The 22410-nt window shown below is 47.3% G+C and overlaps 1 protein-coding gene across 1 annotated transcript in view; it reads right to left on the minus strand.

Moving 5' to 3' along the window:
- Positions 1–2734: 2734 nt before the first annotated feature.
- Positions 2735–22410, minus strand: part of LOC146185065 (disintegrin and metalloproteinase domain-containing protein 10-like) — a 33215-nt gene continuing 13539 nt past the window's right edge. Inside the window, exons 8-12 of the mRNA XM_084605868.1 lie at positions 21749–21947; positions 20317–20473; positions 14193–14482; positions 10094–10314; positions 2735–2851 (exon numbers count right to left, since the gene is read on the minus strand). Of these exons, the coding sequence (XP_084461994.1) occupies positions 2735–2851; positions 10094–10314; positions 14193–14482; positions 20317–20473; positions 21749–21947 (984 nt within the window). The remainder of the gene's footprint in view (positions 2852–10093; positions 10315–14192; positions 14483–20316; positions 20474–21748; positions 21948–22410) is intronic.

A 22410-nucleotide genomic window follows, 5' to 3' on the forward strand; every position in this document is an offset into this window, starting at 1 on the left:
TTTATGCAACCAAGGGGTCAGGCTAGGCATTACGTAGGGATGGTGAGTGAATAGCACAGTTACATAAGGACAAAAGAATTATTTTGTAAACACAAGGGTTCACATCATAAGTGCTGTAAATAAAGAAAAATGAGAGTGAAAGTACAAACCATGCATTATATTAGCTCAGTGTTGTATAATATAAGTATAGTGGCACAATATATATCATAATAAAAACAGAAGATGCAAAAAGCAATATTCACTCATACAAAGGCAGCCAGTGCAACTTCAATACTGCACCTGATTCAAAAACTTTCGGTATGATGAGCAGAAAAATCATGATTTGGTAATAGCCACAGCACTCATTCAACTCCCTTATAGACAAAATTTACTATGGAATATTTATTTTTGTGTGAGCAAACACTGTTTGTGTCTTATATGCATGGTCAGTTCGCGATTTGTGATGTGCTGCTCTGGTGTGCATGAACGCAAAAGATGAGTTGCTATAAATAGGGGAGCTAGGATAGGCGGTAGAATTTTTGTTGTATATTAGGGTCCAAAAGATTTAGAGATTATTTTAATGCAAAATACTCTGATATGAAATCTACTCCCACAGTCTAAAGCATGTTGTTTCATCTTTTACTCTTTCTAAGGAGATGGACAGGTAGGTTTACCTTGCTGGGGATGCCATACTACCAGTCTTCTAGTGATGCGCAACTGAGATGTGTAGGCTTGTAGTTTGTTATCAGTGCTGGCTAGAGATATATGACGTTGAAGGAGGACTAATATTTAGTGCTTTTGCTAGTGATAGTCTATATTATATGTGACAATGCAGAGTTTAGTCTGGGGTGAGAACAGTGCCTAATTATTTAAATATTGATGTGTGCTAAAATACATTGTTATTTAGAACTGTTTACAAGGCTTGGCATTGTTAAAATATGTTGCCGTGTAGGCTCAGAGGTTCATTCCACATCGCTATGGGTGACTACGCACTGGGCCTCACTCAAGCGGGCAGAAAGACTGAGAAAGTACGCCACAGCAGAAGAGGCTAGAGTAATCGTCATTGGGACCTGGATGTGGAAGATATGTGCTGTAGTAATTGAAATGTGTACTGGAAGAGTTGGATGCCACAGAGTGTCAATAAAGATGCAAAAATTTAACCAAAGTCCAACTAGGCTCTTAATTGCTTTCACATTCTTAAAGAGTTCTAGCATCCCCCGTAAATTTTTTTTTTGTGCTTGTAGAATGTGCCGTATTTCCACTTTTTATGTCCGCGGTAGGTGAACTCAATGCCACAAATAATATCTAAAATGATGCTTGAGGTTGCCTGGCCACAGAACCCCATTGATACTGCAATTGTTCAAAAGATGTTCTGCTAGCAAGTTTGCAGTTGAGGCTACTTCTGTGAATACATTCACCTAGTGTCTTTTTTATGGGAAGCAATCACATGACTCCGCAGTCACCACCTTGTTTTATGGCACCTAGCTACAGGCTGGAACACATAGCAATAAGCCGACTGGACATGTGTGCAGCGTTTCTTCTTGTTCCATTTACTCCAAAGTGGCGGCCAGCATGACATCAGTGAATAACCCCCGATTGTGCGGTGGCAAGGCCAGTGGCGGGTACAACAGCGGTGTTGCAGCACTTATCTAGCAAAGATGAACTGTTACTTTGAGATCTAAATGCAGACAGATATCACCAACAGTTAAGCCCCTGCACAATTTAGTCGATCTTTGCTTCACTTGGCCATTTTTGGCGTATAAAGTGACACAGCAGGACAAGAATTATTTTACCTATAGACAGCAACAAGAGGTGGGGCCGATGTATGGTTATACAACTTCTGAAGCTAGCAGCCTTAAGAAAGCTACTCCGTTCACATTTTGTTTTGTTAGCTTTATGTATGAGTGCAAACTTAGATTTTTTTTTTTTTTTCTGCTAACTTGCCATAAGGAATACTATAGTAGAAAGTCATGTAACTCATTTTCTGACAGAAACTGGAGAAGGCTTTTGCTTTTAGTGTTGTCTGTTTTCCATTTAAAGAAATGCTCTTCCCTCGTTGCCAACAGTCCCACTTCCTGGAGAATCCGTGTCTTTGACACCCTCGTCCCTGCACAAGTGCACAGCAGGTGGCAAACGTCCACCTCTGCAGCCAGTGTAGAACGTTTCGGCAGGCGGTTGGTCCTATGTCTTAGGAGTCCCATCAACACTTGATTGACGGGGTAAGGGCCGTTCCAGCCCTTATCCTTCTAAGGGATACCTCTTCCAATCTACTTAAGTTATTAGGGGAGAGGGTAAGTGCACAGCGGGATGAGGGCACGTGTACTTTTCCGCAAAGAGGATTCTAGGATGGGGACAACGGAGTGGCCGTCAAAAGGTAGTCTGGTTGGGGGTGCATTAGTGTGTACAGTTTGGTGTGTGAGGTTGTCAACTTTTCTCTGCTCAGCGTTCTCATCATTATCTTGTGCCCAGTGTATCTGGAAGCGTATCTTTGTTTCCTTATTAAGTGCATGGGTCTCCTGGAGTACACATAGTGTGTCACTTTTTTCATTCTTTTTATGGTGGCTAAGCAGTCTGTAATATGTGGGCTTCTGTTATGGACTCTATTTTATTTATGGACTTTATTGCATCTGAGATTGCATAAAGTTCCATCACAAGGGGGCCAGGATGTATTTTTATTCCCGACAGTCTTTGCACTCACCTGCAGACAAATGTGCTTCTGCTAGCTTAGGAGAGCTGTGGGCTTTCTTGGCGATAGCTAGTCACTCTGCTTGTGCGGGTTGCTGGTGGGCGTGATGGCAGCACAGCATCGGAAGGCCAGAGCCAGCAGCCAGCATGCAAGCGTCAGCACCAGCACTGCCCGGGGAGGGTTCGACTGCATGCATGTTAATGTAAAAAGTCGGTGCACTGGCCATGATATCAAGGGCATTTACATTTTGGAACAGAACACTCGCATATAGTGAAGAATGCATATGGTCAATGGTGATTTACAGTGAACAGGGGTATCCAGCAGCACTCAGAGTCTCTGGTGCGCTATCATTGGGTCGTATGCTCAAGTCCTGTTAACAGTCTGTGCTCTGCACAATGCATACTACTAAGTGCTGCCAACAAGAACATAATTGTGCATCACTTGGTATGTGTGTGAATCCTACTTTTGGCAATGCCGCAAGCTCTTTCGCACTTCTATTGCTCACATAAATATGCTTTTTGTCTATTTGTTTTGGCCACTGTCCCATTTAGGTATGGTTGCCTGTTTTGTGCAGGGTAAATTTAAGTACAGCAATTATAGTATAGCTTTACAAGGGGGGAAAGTAGTTTGGTGACATATGTCGGCAAGAAGGCGCAACGACCATCAGATGCGTTTCTGCGCCCCTTGGGTTCTCATAGATGCCACCAATCCATGCACTGTAGTGGAATTTTCCTGCAGGGCACTGTATAGTTTGCCAGTATTCGTCGAAATATTTTGACCCAACATTTTCCACGATTTGAGCCCACTGCAAGAATTTGTTGGCTTATTGCTCATAGAAATCCGCATTTGTTTGCACTTGTGCATTTGCTTTTGGCCTTGGGCATCACTCCTATATCGCTACGCCATGGAAAAAACTTCTTTTCTGAAGCCGCGGCCTAAATTTTAGCGCCCTGGCATCTTGTGATGATAGCTATATAGAAGGCGCGCAGTTTAAATCTACAAAAAGAAAAGTAAAATGCATTCTTTTATTTTCCTATTTCTTTGCTTTCGCAAACTAGTTCGCGGTGGGCATCGAAAGCTTTTGATATTTTCGGGCTAGACAACTTGCACTCGCTCGTGCAACTGTCATTTTAATAATCTGTGTTAGCTTTCTTTCTGAGCAACTTCGCCCCGCAAGTCGTCATGTATTTTAAGTTACAAAATAACTGCTCATTCAGTCTTGAATCCTTCACAGTCTTACTTGGAAATGACCTGGTAATCTCGTGTGACCGTCACAGGTCTTGGTCTGGCAGTCGTAATATGTGGCACTGTAAAAGAGACCTGCATTGCTGCACAGGTAGGGGTGGCTGGCGTCAGCTAAAAATTCGATGTTTTGTTTGTTTTGTTTTGCTTGTTTACAATTCGAATAAATATTGTGAGAAGCTGTCAGATCGTAGTGTCATTTGACAAGAATGTTTGGCTCGGATGCCGGTGCATTAGCGACGTCGTAATCCCACCGACCGCAGATGCAGCGGCTGACCGATGTCGCGCGTCGGGGAGCCGTTCATAGTATGTGACGCCACTGTGTCGTGATGTCACCAGTATTCCCCGATATCATGCCTAGCTTCATAATTGATTATCGCACTAGCAATGGGTCTTGATCATGAAAGCATTTGGTTTTTTGTTTATGGAGTTTCCCAGCGACTCAGTGGAGGACTCCGGAAATTTCGATCATCACCTGGGGTACTGAACGTGCGCTGACATCGCATAGCACACTGTCGCCTTTTTTTTCGCCTATTTTCGGACAGCATAAGCTCATCCTGCACTAATTGCGGAGAGAAAGCCGACATAATCATATCCTGTGGGATTGCCCAGAGGACCCGCCTCCCAAGGCTCTCATAGAAGCTCCCTCACTTGAATCCTGGGAGGAAGTGCTGCCTAACGCGAGCCCTGATATACAACTTGGCGCGGTAAACCGCGCTTTAGAAGTCGCCGCAAGCCACCAGCTAATGGCCCCTTGGCTCTTCCAAGACCCAGTAACACTACTCGCGACAAAGTTTTTTCTCTCTCTCTCGCCTCTAGGGTGCCTCGATACCAGCGCCGCGCTGCATCGAGGGACCCTATCTCGACTCCATCGAAAAGCGGCCTTCGCGGCGAGGACGGTAGTTTCAAATAATATTCCTGGCGGCAGCCCCCCTCCCCCCTCCCAAGTTCCGTATGGTTCTTCTGGACTCGCTATTACATCTTTGGCACAAGCGATCGCCATCGCAGTTGCAGCCTCAAGGCTTCTGGTGCGTACAGTAGCTGCAGTAGATGTTTGGAAGGCACGTACTCACGGGCCTCAGTCACTGCACAGATCTCGAAACATCGATCCTTCTTCGTATTCGTCCGCATCACTATACGCGACCACAATAGTTTCCTTTGTATTTGGAGTGTAGTGCGAGTGCTAGTCGCCTGCCTTCATGGTGGTTGGGCTGCATATTCTTAGGGAGGGGCTTGGTGAGCTCCGTCCCGATTTCTGTAGGTATTTGCCTGGGATCGTCCGCCATGGGCTCGAGCTCAGCAAGACAGCTTTGGTTCCCGCCAGTCTTGAGTTAAGTGCACTGCCTTGAGTGAACTTGAGTTCATCGAGTGTGTTGTGCTTCTGGTGGGAGAGGGAGGATGAGAAAGAGCTCACCACAAATGCACTCGCTTCATCACCCGTGCATGCATCGTTAACCTATACGGAGTCTGACTCAGCGCCCTAATATCGATGGAGTGCCTTGGCACGGGCTCTGCGGCGGTAGTCATGGTATAGGATGGGTGCATATTTTAAGGCGAAAGCCTTTAATGCCTCATACTGTCGTTAGCTATAATGTGTCCGCATTTCGGGTGCAACTCGGTGGCTCCCATCTCCCAGGCCTACGTGCCTGGGGAGGGGGTGATTGGCTTCTTCTGGTGGAAAATAGTTTTTTCAATCAATCAATCATATGGGCATATGCCAATTATCATTGAATCGATACTTAACAGCAATCAAATGATATCAGAACATAATTTAAGGCATTTTCAAGATAATTTCATGATAATTTATGACTAATAATAAAATAGTTAAGCAGATATGCCCATAGGAACCCACGTACTTGGAGGTCATTGTAACTATCACTAACCATCACTTACTATAGTTAAGGGGTGTTTAACTAACACCATCACTTACTAGTTAAGGGGTGTTTAACTTAAACAGACATTAACTAGTACCCGGAAAGTGCAAGTCATGGTTAACTATAACTAACCAATGTAATGTTTAGACGTTTCGAGACGTCCATAGCCGTCACATGGTGACGTCACCAGCCGTGACGTCATAACCGGATGTGATTATGACGTCAAATCCGGTCATGACGTGATGACGTCACCAGGACTCCGGGCGCTAGGGACAACATTAAAAGTAGAGAAGCCTGGGTGACCCTGCTGCGAAGCGACGTCCCCGCTGACGAGCAAAGAGCCATCCGCCTGGCGGATGAGGCCGCGAATAACCAATGTAATTCGCCAGTCCTTAGTCGCGGAGGTTCCAGCCCCCGTTCCTCAGGCCTGCGTGACAGGAACGGGGAGTAGGGGGCCTCATAAATCGGTGGAAAATAAAGTTTTAATCAATCAATCAATCACACATACACGAAACTGACCCCGCCAGGCGTTCGGTCCAGGCGTCCGTGTGCATGGCGCCTTTCATTTGGCGATTCCTCGAACGCCGCACCACTGAGCATATATGGAAATAGACGCAGTACAGCAGGCATCAGCGGCGTTTAAAATTGGTTGACAGGAAAGAAAAGGCGCAGTATCTGTCAATTCTAGTCAATCACATATGGTCTTGCAGTCAATGCAGCAGCGCGGTGGGGAAGGCTTCCGTCTTGAATAACTTTAGTGAGTCAAAGTGCCCCCTGAATTTTTCGTAGCGAAAGCTACATTGACCACAAACTTGCGATTTCGCCTTGGCGTGCTCCGAGGAGGCACAGAATGACCTTGAGCCGTTGCCTAGCAACCGGCGTAGCTGGCGGACGCCGCACGCTCGGCGCGGAGCCGCCGCCGCCGTTTGGTATGAGGTCACACCGCTTGCCTCATCGTTGCGCTCGCCTTCGCTTAACTAATCACTAACCAGTACTAACTAATGATTAACTAGTCACTATTTCTAATTAGTCATAACTAAATATTCATGAATAATGACGACTTGCTACGACGTCACATCCGGTCATGTCTAATAACCGCAAGTGATATGACATCACATCCGGTCATAGCGTCATGACTAGTGCCGACGTCACCAGGCGATTCACGCATATACGAAGCTGACCCCGCCGGGCGTTCGATCCACATGGTGTGGGCGGCCTGCCCATCCAATCCTCTTATCTCCCTTAACCACAACCGCACCCGGGAGGACTGGGAGGCTACCCTGCTTAGCTGCTCTGACCTACAGGCCCAAAAGGCCTTGGTGGAGCGCGCCTGGGCAGCGGCCGACGCCACTGGGGTCTCGTACTAGGGACTGCACCTAGTGCTTGTGAGGACCAGCCCTTTTAGGGCTGATCCAATCAACCGTCATGTATATACTCTTTTCGAGTTATTAAATGTCTTTCTCCTCCTCCTCCCCAGAGCATATAGAAATAGAGCATATAGAAATGACAGCAAATAAAAGGCACAGTATCTATCACAATTCTCCGCGGACACTTTAAGCGAGCTGTGAAAAAAGGAGGGTGGCAAAAAGGAAAATGTGGCGTAGTGAAAGGATTCGGACCACTTCGCAACATACGCTTTCGGCTCATCGTACTTTAGTGGTCCAAATTAAGTGCCCCTAGATTTTTTTTTCGGGAGTGGCTTAATGAACTCTTCCCGGTGGATGTGTCGAGAGATATCGAGAAAAGGGGTGGTTCATTGGCCAGTATCCTGATTCTAAGGAAGTCTAGGGTACACCGACCTGTGGAGGTTTGTGTGAATCAGATGTACTGCGCCTGTCGGTGGACCTCTACGAACTCCCCTATCGTGTTGTGGCAGCCCAGGCCTAATAATCTGTCTGTGGGTATAGGAGGTATTCACTGAGGTCGTACTACCAGATGGCGCGAGAATCGTCCCGCCTCGTCCGCCATGTCGGAGGTCGCCGGTGGCATCGGCGCGCGCAGTTTCAGGTTCGCCGTCTGGTGCCCGCCGTATATTGGAATTGATCCGTAAAGTTTTATCAAGCTGGTAAATACGTCCACATCCACTTTTCTTTGTTGAGCCCTTTATGCGCATGGAGTCTGCAGCGATATTTTGATGCTCCGGGACATAACACGCTGTTCAGTGTTGCACCTAGGCATCACCCGTGCAACAGCTCGACAGCAAAAGTGGCCGGTTACCCATTTCGCGAAAAACTACTTGCAGCTCGTTAAACCCGTTTTCAGCTGCCACTGAGGCAGAACACATCTTGAAAAGACAGCGAGCGCATTAAATTACGTACACTTCTAGTGGCGGTAGTCGGCAAACTGCCGAAGCTTCCACAGGCGCTGTTCCAGCAGTAAAGCGAATCAATGCAGTTGCTTAACTTGGGTGACAGAAGGTCGAGAGAAACAGTACTGTCACGCACTCGTGGGATAAACGGCAAACCCAGAGAGCATGTTTTACAAATTTAGTATCGGCTACGTATAGCTCTGCTTGAAATGTACATAACCCATGGAACCTAAGTTCGCAACAACGCGATGTGCAACGATAACGCTTGATAAAGTTGTAACATGTCACTTGCAAGTCGGAGGAGGTGACAGCGTTAGCTAAGCGAACAGACACGTCGCAATGTGCTCACCTCTAAAAACGGTACGCCGTTCATCGACACCCTCACGCACGTGTGGCTTTTGGCCTCGCTTTCTTGCCAAAAATTAAAACACATTCATGGCTTATTACGTTTTAATTTCTTCACCTGTCGCAAAACTTAAGACCGCACTTCACATGGCAGGCACCGATGTCAGGGAATTCAACGCGAAGCAGTGGTCTTGTAGTACACGGCGCACCTCGACGAAGTTACCGCGGTCGTACGAGCCGGTGTTTTCACAAAGTCAAACATTTCGTCCAGACAGTCATTTTTCTTGTTCCACAAAGTCCACGGGTGTATCCACTCGCTCGCATGGTTTTCGCTGGCGTACGCAGAAATTCGGAAAAGGCGCGAAAGGCTTACCCCACGGATCAGAACGAGTTGAATACTGCGGCTGGGTGCGGCGCCCACACACACGACCACGCGTATGGCGAATTCTGCGCTGGTCGCTAGCGCCCCTAGCGGATGACGTCACGTGAATACCTCCTATATTGAGGGGAAGGTGAAGAGCGACCTTTTGTGCCTTGCGAATCAAGACATCCAAAACGTTTTAGGTATGGAGTAGTGCAAAGCACACAGATAAGTCGTTACAAGTCTTCGTTAGACATATTGGTCATTTGTAGTACTTTTAGTCAATAGTACTCATTACTAAGCATTAATCAATTGTAGTCATACGTTATAAGTCATCATTAGACATATGGGTCATTTGTAGACATTAGTAGTCATTTTCGTCACCGCTCATATTGTTGTCATTCCTAGTCAATTGTAGCCATTATAAATCGTCACTGGACATATTGGTAATTTGTAGTCATTGGTAGCCATTACAAGTCATTAGTAGTCATTTTAAGCATGTCTAAAAGCATTTCAGTCATATTTAAATAGTAGTCCCTACAACTCATCATAGACATAATGGTCATTACAAGTCATTACTAAGCATTTAGTCATTTCTAATCAATTGTAATTGTTTTACATATGGTTCATTTGTTGTCATTAGTAATCATTTGTCATTATTACTCATTACTAAGAATTTGTAGTCATTTCTAATCAATTAGTCGCTACAAGTCCTCGTTAGACATGATTCATTAGTAGTCATAGCCATACCAATCTATTATAACCTCTATTAATCACTATCAATCATTTTTCCTTTAGCCTGTCTTCATACGGCTGACATTTCCTGATGACACATCCGGCGGTCACGCCCAGCCGACGCACCTTGAGCCTTGAAGGCTTTCGCCTTAACATTCTGAGTGCACTGCAGAATCTACCCCTGAGAAATGCGAAAGCCTCTTAGGGGTAAGGCGGAAGTGAAAGAAGAAAGGTGCCGTAGTAGAGGGCGGAATAATTTCGAGCACAGATCTTTAACGTGGGATCTTTAACATGCGCTTATAAATTATTGCCCTGCCGCGGTGATGCAGTGGGATTCCCGACTACTGTGCCGGAGTACCAGAGTTCGATCCCGGCCCGAGGTAACGAAAGCGGAGTACCTTATTCTCTCAGTCACTTGTACCCAGCTCATACGTGCGGACACAGTTGCACACTGAGTAGTACAGCTTGCGCTATAAAAATATACTCGGGGACCCTTTTCCTTGTGGACAGATATTGGTGAAACGCTGGCCTACACCTGCGCCATCTATTTCGGCAGCACGTACCACGATGAAACCCCTGACGGCGTCCATGCTGCGCGCTCCGAATATGAGTCGCTTCATTTGCGTCAGGGGTCCTTCGTCATCGACGGCTCGGCAGCGCTGGAAGACGTCGCAGTATCCGGCCAGGTCATCGCAGGGCGAGCTCGGTGGAAGCTTCAGGCCGCACAGCGCTGCGCGCGCCGTTGGCGAGGACAGCTCGCAGCCGGGCTTGCACGAGCCGGACTCTTGAGTCAAAACAGGAGATTCGGAGAGAGAGAGAGAGCGCGTTTTTCGTTTTCTCGCGTTGACGCCATCTAAACAGCTCACTTTGCTAGGGAGCCGTATTATCGCTGCGCCATGGATGGATCTAGACCTCGACTGGGCCTTAAGGCATGTCGCAATGGGACAAGCGGGGAGTTGGTTGCAGGTGAGAGCCTTGAGGAGGCATTAAATGAAATCGTTTCGGGCGGACCGGCTGAGTCATACGACCTTTTCTCATATCATAAGCCGGCGAGAAGTCTGATATCGCCGAGCGGCATAACTGTCAGCTGAGACCCAGGGACGCAACGCCATTGCGTAAGCGTCGATGCGCGTATGCGTGTGGACAATGCCACATTACAGTGGCCACTGCACCATCTGGCTGCGACATGCTTCTGCTGCAGTCATGTAAACGCCGCACCACATCTTGGAATGACGATTACATAATGACACATGGCCCATTCTTCCTGCTACAGAACCGCTGCAAGTGCCTAACTGAAGTGCAGAAGTGATCGAGTATCACAAAACTTGTATTGCAATGGTTACGATTTGTATTAAATCGTTCTGAAGCGGAAACAGGCGTCCGCTTGATTTGAAGATGGTAGGAGCGTCTGCGCAAAAGAGATCATATGCAAGGAACTTTTTGGAGCAAGAGAATGCGTGTCTAGATGAGGCTGCACACACCTGGACATGACCACTTCCAAGCTAAACACCAAACATTCAATGAACGTGCAAGATACTGGTATTGGAAAATCGCAACATATATTAGATTCTTATGAAGATCTCTCCACTTTACATCTGCAACTTTACATGGTGATTGGGAAATCGCAACATATATTAGATTCTTATGAAAATCTGTCCAGCTTTACATCTACAACTTCACATCTATGTGTCATGCTGTGCAAAACGATCACCTGGAAAATGTACCAATATCACTGAACATTAGACAATATCTACATGCAGTATTTTTATTTTTAACCCTTGGCTAAATTTAGCTTGGACACCCTGAATATGTTACGATGCGAGCGATGATCGTGATGCACCGACCGACGAATCTGTGGTACATTCGTGCCGACCAAAATACCGCATGATGATGAAAACTTTTTAAGGGAGAAGGGAGGGGAATTTATGGGAAGGTTGGTCGGATCCTCAACTTGATTCCGTTGGTCAAGGCCGCCGCCCTCGCTCTGTTCACAAGGGCTCGCTGGTCCTCGAGGTCCGAGCTGGACAGGTATGCATCCCATCATTCCCACATTGGATGTGTTATATTGGCATTGTTAGCCTGGCAGGCCAATACCATAAGGTACAAATCTGTTTTCTGCCCGAAAAATTTACATTCCGCTGAGAAGGATTCTGGCTTGATAGCGTGAAGCTTTACTGGATTGTTAAATAAAATGGTTTGTGACCGGCATAAATTACTCTGATCTGCTTTATCTAATCCCTTGGCTGGGCGCGGGAAATTTTTGTGTTGTTAACCGCAAGAGCGCATAGGTTAACAATGGCTCTGGGAAGTCCGAGATTATACACCCCTGACCTCTATTCTATCTGAAATAGGCGCACGCTCCCCTCGAGACCGGTCGCCAAGGAGATAGTGCGGCGATGAGGAAGAGCGGTCATGCTTTGATTTCTTCGCGTGTGCTATGCTTTGAGTTCCCGCTGTCGCCGACGTTTAGTCGACATCGAGCCTAAACCAAGAGCCGTCATTTCGGCCCAGAGACGGGAACATCTGGACACATAATGAGATTTAACGAGACGAGTTCGTTCTCTAAGTCCTAGCATATGACCGGCATGTGCCCCGAAAGTCTGTTGTCCGCACCCCCAGAATTTGCCTCTTTAAACCCCCGAAATTCGATCTCGTCGCAATTTGTCCAAAATTGGTGCCGGACCTAATTTTATTGTGGCCAATTCAGAGGTGGCCTCCAAATTTAGGTGGACCATACCGAAAATTTGGTACTGTGGATCCCTGACATTTTACCCTGTGCGAATTTAGCCAAAGTTGGTGTGCAGCCTAATTCAAGTATGGCCATTTCAGAGGTGGCCTCCAAATTTAGTTGGATCGTTCCCAAAATTTGGTTCTGCCGAAGTTTGTGTCCAGCCTAATTCGAGTATAGCCAGTTTAGTGGGTCCTCTAATTTTAGGTGGGTCACTTGCACACCCGTAATTTGTCCCTCTGGACCCCCGAAATTTCACCTCGTCTGAATTTGATCAGAATTGATGTTCGTCCAGTTGAGTATTGGCCTCCGAATATAGGTGGGGCATTCCCAAAATTTGGCCCTCTGGACACGCGAAATTTGACTTCGTCCAAATTTAACCAGAATTGGTGGCTAACCTTACTTGAGTATAACTGACTCAGTAATGACTTCCAGGTGGGATATCCCTAAAATATGGTACACCGGACCCCAAAAATAAGACTTTTTTTTCGAATTTCACAAAAATTGGCGTCCAGCCTAATTTGACTATGACCAATCCAGTGGCGCCATCCAAATTTAGGCGGACCAACTCTAAAATTAGTCCTAGCAGGTTCCTGAAATTTGACTTTCGAATTTCACCATAATTGATCAGCCTAATTTTTTAACGTGTACTATTTGCACACGCAAAGTCAAGAAACTATATTTTGTTGCGTGAATACACTAGCCTGCTTAGGAGGACAGGTAGTAGACAAGCGACCGCAGTGCTTCTTACATAATCCTGCAGGCATGTTTCGGATGTGCAGCTCAAGCGCAAACCAGTGCCAAAATTTCGAGTGATTAGACCAGCAATAAAGCCTTTGTAGGGGTGCTGAGAGCGCTCTGCATTTCTAGAGTGTCTCTTGCGGGATACAGCATGTGGCATGTTCAGAAGTGTGCACTTTTGCGGCGACGAGTAGATATCAGCTCGCAGCACTTTTGAGAAAGTAATTGCGTAATTCATGTGCTTGCATCACTGCATGCCTTGCATGATGTGTAGTCAAATAAAACGAATTGTCCATATATTTTCGTACAAATTCAATCGCTGCAGTTTAAACGCATGCGATATAGCATTGCGTTTCAAGCAATCTTGTTTTCCTTGCCGACGTGCATGTCCAACAAAGCCAACCTTATCTTCGAGGCCGCTGTCGCTGACTCGCAGGGATAGGATCAAGGTCTCGAACTCTAAAATCTGCAGCCTGACAGCAGCACTGATTTTACCGGCCACAATACAGATTCCACCACACCGAATGCGTAATGGGAAAGTTTGTTCTTTCAAGGCCAGTACACTCGGTAATTCAGTAGGCTCGGAACATGTTTCGTTCTTACTCAGGAGCAGTGGCCGAATTTCGAAAACTGTATGGACCAAGCTGTTTTAGTAGTACCAGCATGTTGGATTACCATTCATAAGCTCGCGCAATATCGCCAATGTTAAGGCCAGCGTATATATGGTTTATGAATTGTATCTTCAGCCAAACGCCCTTTAAATATTAAAAATGAACTAATACATATTTTAGATATCTGCTATTCAATCAATTTTCATTTTCTCTAATGTGATATGGATATCACATCCGAACATACACGTTTAGATCATGCTAGTATGTTGATGCATCAACATATATATATATATATATATATATATATATATATATATATATATATATATATATATATATATATATATATACTAGCATTGTGCACACTATCGTGCACACTTGCATGAACCAACCATGGTTGGCTTGGTTATTGGACATTTCCAGAATACGAGCACCAAATAAAGAAATAAACTACTAAAAATACTTGCGCACGCTTTTTTTTTTTTTCGGTCGAGTGAACTGAACAGATCGGAAAAGCGAACATACACTGCAGAGCGAGTGGCACATCATTCAGTCAGCTGGTGAGTGCTTTGTATCGCATACCTTCCTGGCAGGCGACCAGGCAGAGCTGCTGGGGCGAGAAGTGGGCACCGGTGAGCGCACATTCGCGCAGCCCGTACTTGACGCACACCGAGTGCGAGCATTCGCCTTGGACGCAGACGCGGCTGCCGTTGGCGCACTGCGTCATGTCAGCCTTAGCTGGACCGGGTGTGCATAGCGCGCGGCCACCGCTGCGCTCCCCGTCAAGGAAGGCCACGACACGTTTGTTTCGGCAGCAGGCTGACGAGACGCAATGCGCCTTTTTCACAAGGCCGCTCTGTGCATGCGCGCCTCTGCCCTGGTTGAAAACAAACCACCAACCCCAGCTGCGCATGAGCAGTTCTTGGCCTCCGCGATCGGCGCAACCGTAGCTGATCTCGGAGGCTATGTGTAGGTAATATTCGTGACAGGCGCGTGCGATAGATGGCTTTAGCTGTCAAGAACACACACCGTCATTTCGCTGGCGCCTAGGACGTTTTCAACCAGACGAATTTTCAATCACTCCCAGAGGGTGCCACAGTTCGTGAAAAAGGCGGATAGCCACGAAAGCAAAGCCTGCAGCATAGTCTCCTATAATATAGGAGGATATGCCTGCAGATATCACTCACTGTCGTTCGCTACGAATCAGTAGTATTTAGCCATATCATCACTCGGATCAAAATGGGAAATAGGCGCTTCTAGATGTTCGAACACTCGTTTTATTATGCGTTGCTCGTTAATAGTCCCTCATTCTTGAGCAGACAAGGATAACTGAGATTTCCTTACGACATATATAAAAGAAGCTAACTGCAGACAGCCTTTGAAACATAGGAAAGCATAGAGCAAAACGTTTTTAAGAACGAGAGCTCTTACTACGTACATTTGCCGCTTTCTCGTCCGTTTCTCCATCGCTCTCAGAATCAAGATGACGGCCGAGCCAAGTGAAATAATTTCTTAGCTACCACGTGACCACCCATACAATGGAATCCGCCACCTGGTCCAACATTTCTGAGGACGCGTGATTCCCCAAAGGCACATGACCGAGGCCTCCACCACCGCTGCCTACATCTGTGAATGGGTGTGCGTGTGTGTTTCGTCACTTTACAATCACCATTATTGACAAAATTGTTGTCCATCCGTTTGAGATACAGGATTTTTAGTGGTGTTAATCAAATCGACAACACATGGTGCACAGAATTGTTTTTCGAGCTGAATCCTAACATATGTTTGAGGGACTAGATGACTCTGATGACTTCTGGCGCTGCATAGTTACACACAAACAGAACACACATACAAGAGATTACAGCAAGACGTTCACACCGATGATGCGCTCACTACCATCTGGGTGTTATTTGTGATACGAAGAAGAAAGCATCACAAAAAGAGGTAAGGGTACAATAAAAAGAAGAAAACAGACGATACGGGAAAAATGCGAATGTATATCTCTTGTGTGCGTGTTGTGTTTGTGTGTAACCATGCAGCACCAGAGGTCTTCAGAGTCATCTAACCAACTAGCCCGCAGGCAGGTACTAGATGACTTGTGGTCGTGGAAACCGTGATGGGGTGCGACTTTGGGGAGCCGTGGCGGGTTAACCAGTGCCTTAGAGAGGTGCAGGTGCTACCAATGAATCGTTGTTTCGTGATGTACACACTGGTACCGGAATTTAGGATCTAGGGTTAAATTCTGTAAAACTCGAGCTAACGATTTTAACCGTACGCCTGCGTCGGTCGTGCTCTATTTTTTTTAATTGGTGGGGTTGATCAACTGGAATAGTAGCGTTATTCTTTTTTACCTATAAGAGATAATTGCTTACAACGTAGAAGACAAGACAATCATCATTCGCCGATGCAATCTGAACGAACGATCCCATTGGCGGCCATGGGGTTGTCTTTTCTTCCTTTCTGATCAGTTATTCTTCCGGCAGAGAGGATTTCGCTACTAATTTCCCCTCCTGCCCCCGCCCGACCACTCACACACGCACACACAAAACTGGGACACTTCGACTCCGCCTTTAATAGTACGACATATGAAAGCGTCAATGGCCCCGTCTGCTGCTCCCCTTTTGGATCCTGGCTCGCATACATGCACATTGAGACTCACTGAAATCTCTAATTTGTGTGTCTATACAGCTCACACATAAGTATTACCATATAGTTAGTTCTATAAGCTATCAAGTTATATGAAAGACCACCCTACATGGATATAAAGCAGCCATACGAACTTGCCTGCGTGGCCTAGGAGTAACGTGTGACTAGGGATCCAAGGGCGCCCGGTGAAATTCCCTCCTTATATAATTCTCCTATTACAAAGGAGCTACCTGAGGGGTGCATATCCTGTCAACTCGCCCATCAACCAGAGTCTGGACATGTGGCCTGCCACCTAGCCGCCCACCATGCGGTCAGTCCCTGACCACGCGACTATCACAGGAAATGAGCTGGCTCATTAGCTATTCCGCGAAATTGACATCCGGGAGCTTGTGATCCCGTGGCCGACATGGGACGTGACGCTGCCTTACAAACTTACAATTAAGAAGCACCACGACCGACAGAAACCGACATATCGACGCGTGCTCTGGCCCCATCGGCATCTCAACGTCGCTCAAGCACATATAGGTTACTTCGTAGAATTCAAACATTCTCATTACACCTCCCCCCAACAGTACTATTTCCGTCTGCATTCTCACGCTTCCCTTTCCAATTGCCCTGATCTGATGTCAATCTAGAACACTCTCTCTTCTGTCCTGTCGCGGTCTAGTCCTTTAACATACTCTTGGAGTACCTGGCTGTCGTCGGCACAGGTGGAAGACCGGCTTGCCTTGGTCAGCCATGCGCAGGCTATGTTTAACGCTCAATCAGCGTTCTTAAATAAAGTTTCTCTCCTCTCTCTCTCTGTAAGCCAGTAGCAAATTGCGTGTACTCGAGTGAGGATAAGCAGTGACGTCATACCGTTAAAGGCTTAGCGCAAGTGTCTCCCAATTTTTTCGCCCCTTACGAGAAAAAGGATACTCGCAGAGAGAGCGCTCCCTGCATTCGGTCTCCTCGCCGCATGCGGTAGACGAGTTCTTGAAGCCGCACTGCTCGTCGCAACAATGGCCGGAAGACGGGCTGTAATAACGTCAGTCGTGGTTAAAAGCAGCTCGTGCGCTTTACGTGTGCACGGTGTGCATTTACCGCCCGCTGCCATTGTAAGGCACAACAGGGACCTTCACTGCCCCTAGCGAGGTTCAGGTAAAAATTAACCTGCCTAATGGTCTATCGAAAACACATGATGATCGTTTTAATGCTGGAAGGACAGCTGGAATAAAGAGCGCCATGACACCCGGTGTGGAGTGCACAAGATAGAGCTTCAGATGACCCTTCTTTTCTAAGCATCTTAGCCCGGAGACTCGCGGATATAGACAGCAGACCACGGGAAAACCAGGTATCTTTCAGAAAAACGTTGGGTAAATGGTCGATCTTCGTTAGAACCCTGTACCTCCCGAAAAAAAGAAAGATCAAGTGCAAAGCAAGAAAAGACTTTTGTGCGAGGCATCCTTGTAGAGACCTGGCTAAGCCATTCACAGCGCAAAGCCAGAAGGTTGGACATAGTTCAGTTGACCGCGCACGTGCGGCTGCCGCACAGGTAACGGATAAATGAGGTGGGACGCATCTGAGCAAATACAGAGAATACCAAGAGCTCGTCGATTGCCAGGCGTTTTCTGCACTCCCTTTCCCACCTATCTAGAGATCGCCATCTCTCTCGGCATCGGTAGTCTCTGCGTTGGCGGAGACTATGGCTGATCGCTTCGCTCCATCACGCATTCAGACATCAGCCATTTACTCCCTCCGAAATCACTGTCTACCACCATCACTTACAAACCACAGCCTCCTACTTCCTCTGACAACCTCACTTTGAGAAAAAAAAAGTGACAATGGTTGCACTGGCATCTTGTGCGAAACCACAGTGCACTCGGTGTATTACGTTCAGTTTATGGGTGATCCGGACTAAATTTTTGAGTGGCCTGGTCCAAATTGGTCTGTGACAATCAGGGTGGGCACGGTCCACTGTATTTGGAAATCAGTTTTGTCCAGCCTTGCCGGAGACGTCAGTTTTTGGGGGATCCGTGCCTTGAAGATGGCGCGGGACAACTTTGGTGATGACCATCGAATTGGGAGGGGTGCATCGTTCATGGATATCAACCAAGGTTGATCCATGGAGGTCAACTTTCGGGTGACCCTGGTCAATTTCTGAACTTGGGGGGGGGGGGGGGAGGCAACGCTTAACGGTCAAAGGGATGGTGGTGGTTACTGTCGACTTAAGGATAGACATGGGATTACCGCACTTTGGCTTAACAATAAAGGTCAGGCTTTAGAACACCCGGCTTTGGCAGCTTTGGTCGTGAAGTAGAGTGTTCACTCTAAAAGGTTTAACCCTTTGTACGTCCACATCACCAAGACCCGCAGTTCACCAGGAGGGTTGGAATCACGTCCCTGTTGTTAATGGATCTCTACGGCCTTGAAAAACAACGGCCACTAACTCCAGCGCAGTCTAATATTCTGATGGCCTACCGGAATCATGGCTTAAGGCCGTCGTTTGCGCAATTCTGGACCCCATAAAAAGCCTTCTGGCATTCACATCACACAGACCTGTCTCGCTCACGTCCGCAGCCCGTATGCAAAGTCCTAGCGTTTATCATAATTTCACGCCCCGAGTGCATCAGTCTCAGCAAACGCACGTGCCGTGAAGAAGTGTGGATTCCGACGCCAATGTGGTGCAGAAAAAAGCCTCCGATGTAGAGAGCCTCAATGGAAATGAATGAAACCCTCATCCTCCTTGATATCCATAGTGTCTTTGACCAAGTGCAGCTTTCCACCTGCTTCCTAGTTTAAGCTCTCGTAGTCATCAGTGGTGACCTTGGAACTGATATCACCTCCGTTAAGGGACGAACTCTTGTGTCCGAGTCGGCTATGTCTCAGTTCCCCTGCTCCACCAATATCGGCCCTTTAATGCTTCACCTTTAGTCAGTTACTACCTCACTCAGCCTGTTTATAACTTTTTTTGTGTGTGTCGGTGATGTTAAGTGCGCATTGGTCCTGAGGGCATCCACGGCGATTCATTTCAGTTCACCTTCACCTCCAGCATTCCTCCGCCACTGAACTTGCGTCTAGAGCCTCTGTATACGCCAGCTACAAAACGGCAGCCCTCCTTGCAATCCCATACCTGTGATTTGAAGCATGATTGAGACTAATTAATGGTACTGAACTGCCATGGCGAACTGGCGTTACCTGTCTTGGTCTAAGGATTGAGCAATGCCTCATTTGGTAGCCTGCGGTAAGGGCCTATCTCTTCCAGACTGGCGAAACCTCTAAAGCCAATCGATAACTATACAAGCTAGGGGCAAAAGGTACTCTACTCACCATGCCTTCCAACTCTTTAGCTGCCACCATACTGTTTGACAGCAATTAGTTATTTGTAGCACGGCCGCTATCATTACCATATAAGGTCTCAGAATTTCGAAGAAGCGGTGACCGTCCTCTTTATGAGGGAACAAAATGGCTTTGGAAAAATAATGCCACTATGATATAGTACACATCACTCCGTCCAGCACGTACCACATTACCATCCATGTCTTGTACGTGCACAGTACTGGCCGCTACTTGCTGTTCCAGACAAGGCGGGATAAAAAACGTGAAGGGACTCGTGTGTCACGAGGGACCCTTTTCTGTCGTAGGATACAACTTGATCCTGCAGTAACCGACGCACATAATTCCTCCGCGACAGAAAAATGTCCGTTATTAGGACTTTTCTGGTTACCCAAATAAAAAGGTAACCATTAGAGCAAATTAAGGCGTAAGAAAGTCGATTCCTCTGGCTTTTGTGTTGTCAAAGACTTAAAAAAACTAGTTGTGTTTACTGTTTAGCGGAGTAATACGGACGCCGCGTACCATGCCCATAGTTTAGTTAACAAGTGCTATTGTGCTCTTCGAGTTCGAATGATCAAGAATCGACAGTGCATACACTTAAATGGACTTAGTTTGAGTCACTTAAAAAAAATCTGTTAATGAACTCTTCTGCCCATCTTGCTAAGTGCCCCGTATACCAGCGCTGCAGCCAAGTATAGTAGGCAGCGGTTCGTCTTTAATAAGGATCAGGGAACGGTGTGCGTACCTGCAGTCTGCCCCGACGCGCAGGGTGCACGGGCGAGCACCGGCGGCATTGTGCCTTGCGTGGCAGCACTGTTCGGTGCAATCAGAGTCGTGGATGCCGCAGTCGCACTGCTCGCCTTCTTCGACTACACCGTTGCCGCAGATGGGCCCGCTGTCGACTGCAAGTACGAACGAGTGGGGCTATTACCGCCGGTCACCTCCACTAGGCAGCTAGGGGCCCTAGCCGTATTGATTCCCTCGGTGCGGTGCATTTTGACAACGGTTAGGACTATTCGTACTTCGAAAATACCTAAGCATCGCTTGTCTAATACCATTCGCCACACAAGGGCACCTGGATACGCACGCCCCCCCCCTCCCCCCCCCCCCCCCGCCGCACCGTAGGAGAGGGCGCGCGCATCGCTTCACTTAGCCTTTAGCATGTCCTAGCGCCGATGCGTAGTCATCTTGGATCGCCTCGCGTGGCCTACAGTTCGTGCTCCTTGCAGCAGAACTTTTTTGAAGTGCGTCTGACAACACTAATTAGAGGCTGAGAATAAAAGCGTGTAGTGGAAAAGATGCTATGAGTATCTGGGGACAGATTCCGGACGGCCAGATGTCGCCAGCATGCAAAAGCGCAGGTACACGCCGCACTAGATAAGGCTGATACACACGACGTACCATCAGTCCGCGGACCGCGTAACACGTACTGTGCTAGCACGTCATTGCAAACTGGTCTGCCGTCCGAGCTGCGATGGCCTTCGCTCTAGATGAAGAAGACGACGAGATTTACGTCTACTGCACTACCCCAAAAGGGCCGTACTGCGGATGAGAGATTGGATATACAGGAAGGATTGAGGTGTGCAAAAGAAGTTCCTAAGTCGGACGAAGCGAAATTCATGGGTGGCTGCTGCTTATTAGTCGGGAGCGGTTCGACCAACTTTACTGCATTTGACGACGTATATTCGGCCGTATCACCTAATTCTTCTGGTTCAGATAATCATCGCGACTGCATGGTATCCCACAGAGTACGAAACTCCTCAATAACCATGAAACAAGTCGTCACTTTTTCAAACCGCGCCGTCGTTTTCGCGGGTGCACTGCAATCCGGGCAAACAATGCTCCAGCTATACACCGCTCGGCTTAAAGCAAAATGATCACAGTGAGATCCGGATGCATTCACGGTAACCGAAACGTTGGGAAGAGCGGGCTGGCTCCCAGACATAGCGCTCACAGCTTTGCGCCCAGCTGCAAAATCTCGCTGGGGAAAAACCATTTAACACTCGCTTGACCGATCGACAGGTCTACAGCTTTCCTCGCACAGTAATGACGTGCAAACACTTGAATCACGGCTCACGGACCAAAGGTCCTCGTGTGAATTGGCCTTCTTCATCCCCCTGCCCCGCAATGCAGTAAAACAAAACAAAACAGCCCCTGCGTGCGCGAGTGATGCTTGCCAAGAAAGCAGTTTTCACGAGAACTCTCGCCAGCAATCATGGGCTCCAGGACATTGCTGATGCTCTCCAGGCTGCACGGTGAGAATTTGTCATTGTTGGGCTTCTTGGCTGGGGCGGCCGACGGAAACATGATGTAGTTGCCGGCATCGCCGCACGGGGCACACTTGCCGTAACAGGAGTGTCCTGAGGGAGCGTCGTGCTGCGCAGAATATAACAGTTTATTGTTGTTCTCGCGCGTCTGTTGCGTGATTGAAGATTGGAAAAAGCCTCCCCACATATATTCCTGGCACTGCCCGCTGATTCCATTCGCATCTGCTGATAAGCTCTAAATGACTGCCTTGTAGGAAAAGCAAAGTTCAGAAGCGACGTTTGTACGATGCTGCCCTATCTGACCACATTATCTGGTGAACACATGGCGCTGGTTGACCCGCACTTGCGGGCCTCAATGTAAAGATTGGATTCCTGCTTTTTTGCTTTTAGTATGCTGCTGGCAAGTTGTTTGGATTGAGTTGGTTGAGTCTGCTTACGTGCTTACCGTCTTTTCACTTGATTGCTTCTTTCATATCTTTCCGACTTGCCGTTCTGGCAAAGCGTTTCGTTTTACGCATCACTTTTGTACTCCTGCTTTTCTGCTTTTATGTTTTAGCTTAGTATTCTGCTGG

Source organism: Amblyomma maculatum, chromosome 6 (genome assembly GCF_055883805.1).
Source record: "Amblyomma maculatum isolate TAMU_Amacu chromosome 6, ASM5588380v1, whole genome shotgun sequence".
Taxonomy (NCBI): Eukaryota; Metazoa; Arthropoda; class Arachnida; order Ixodida; family Ixodidae; genus Amblyomma; species Amblyomma maculatum.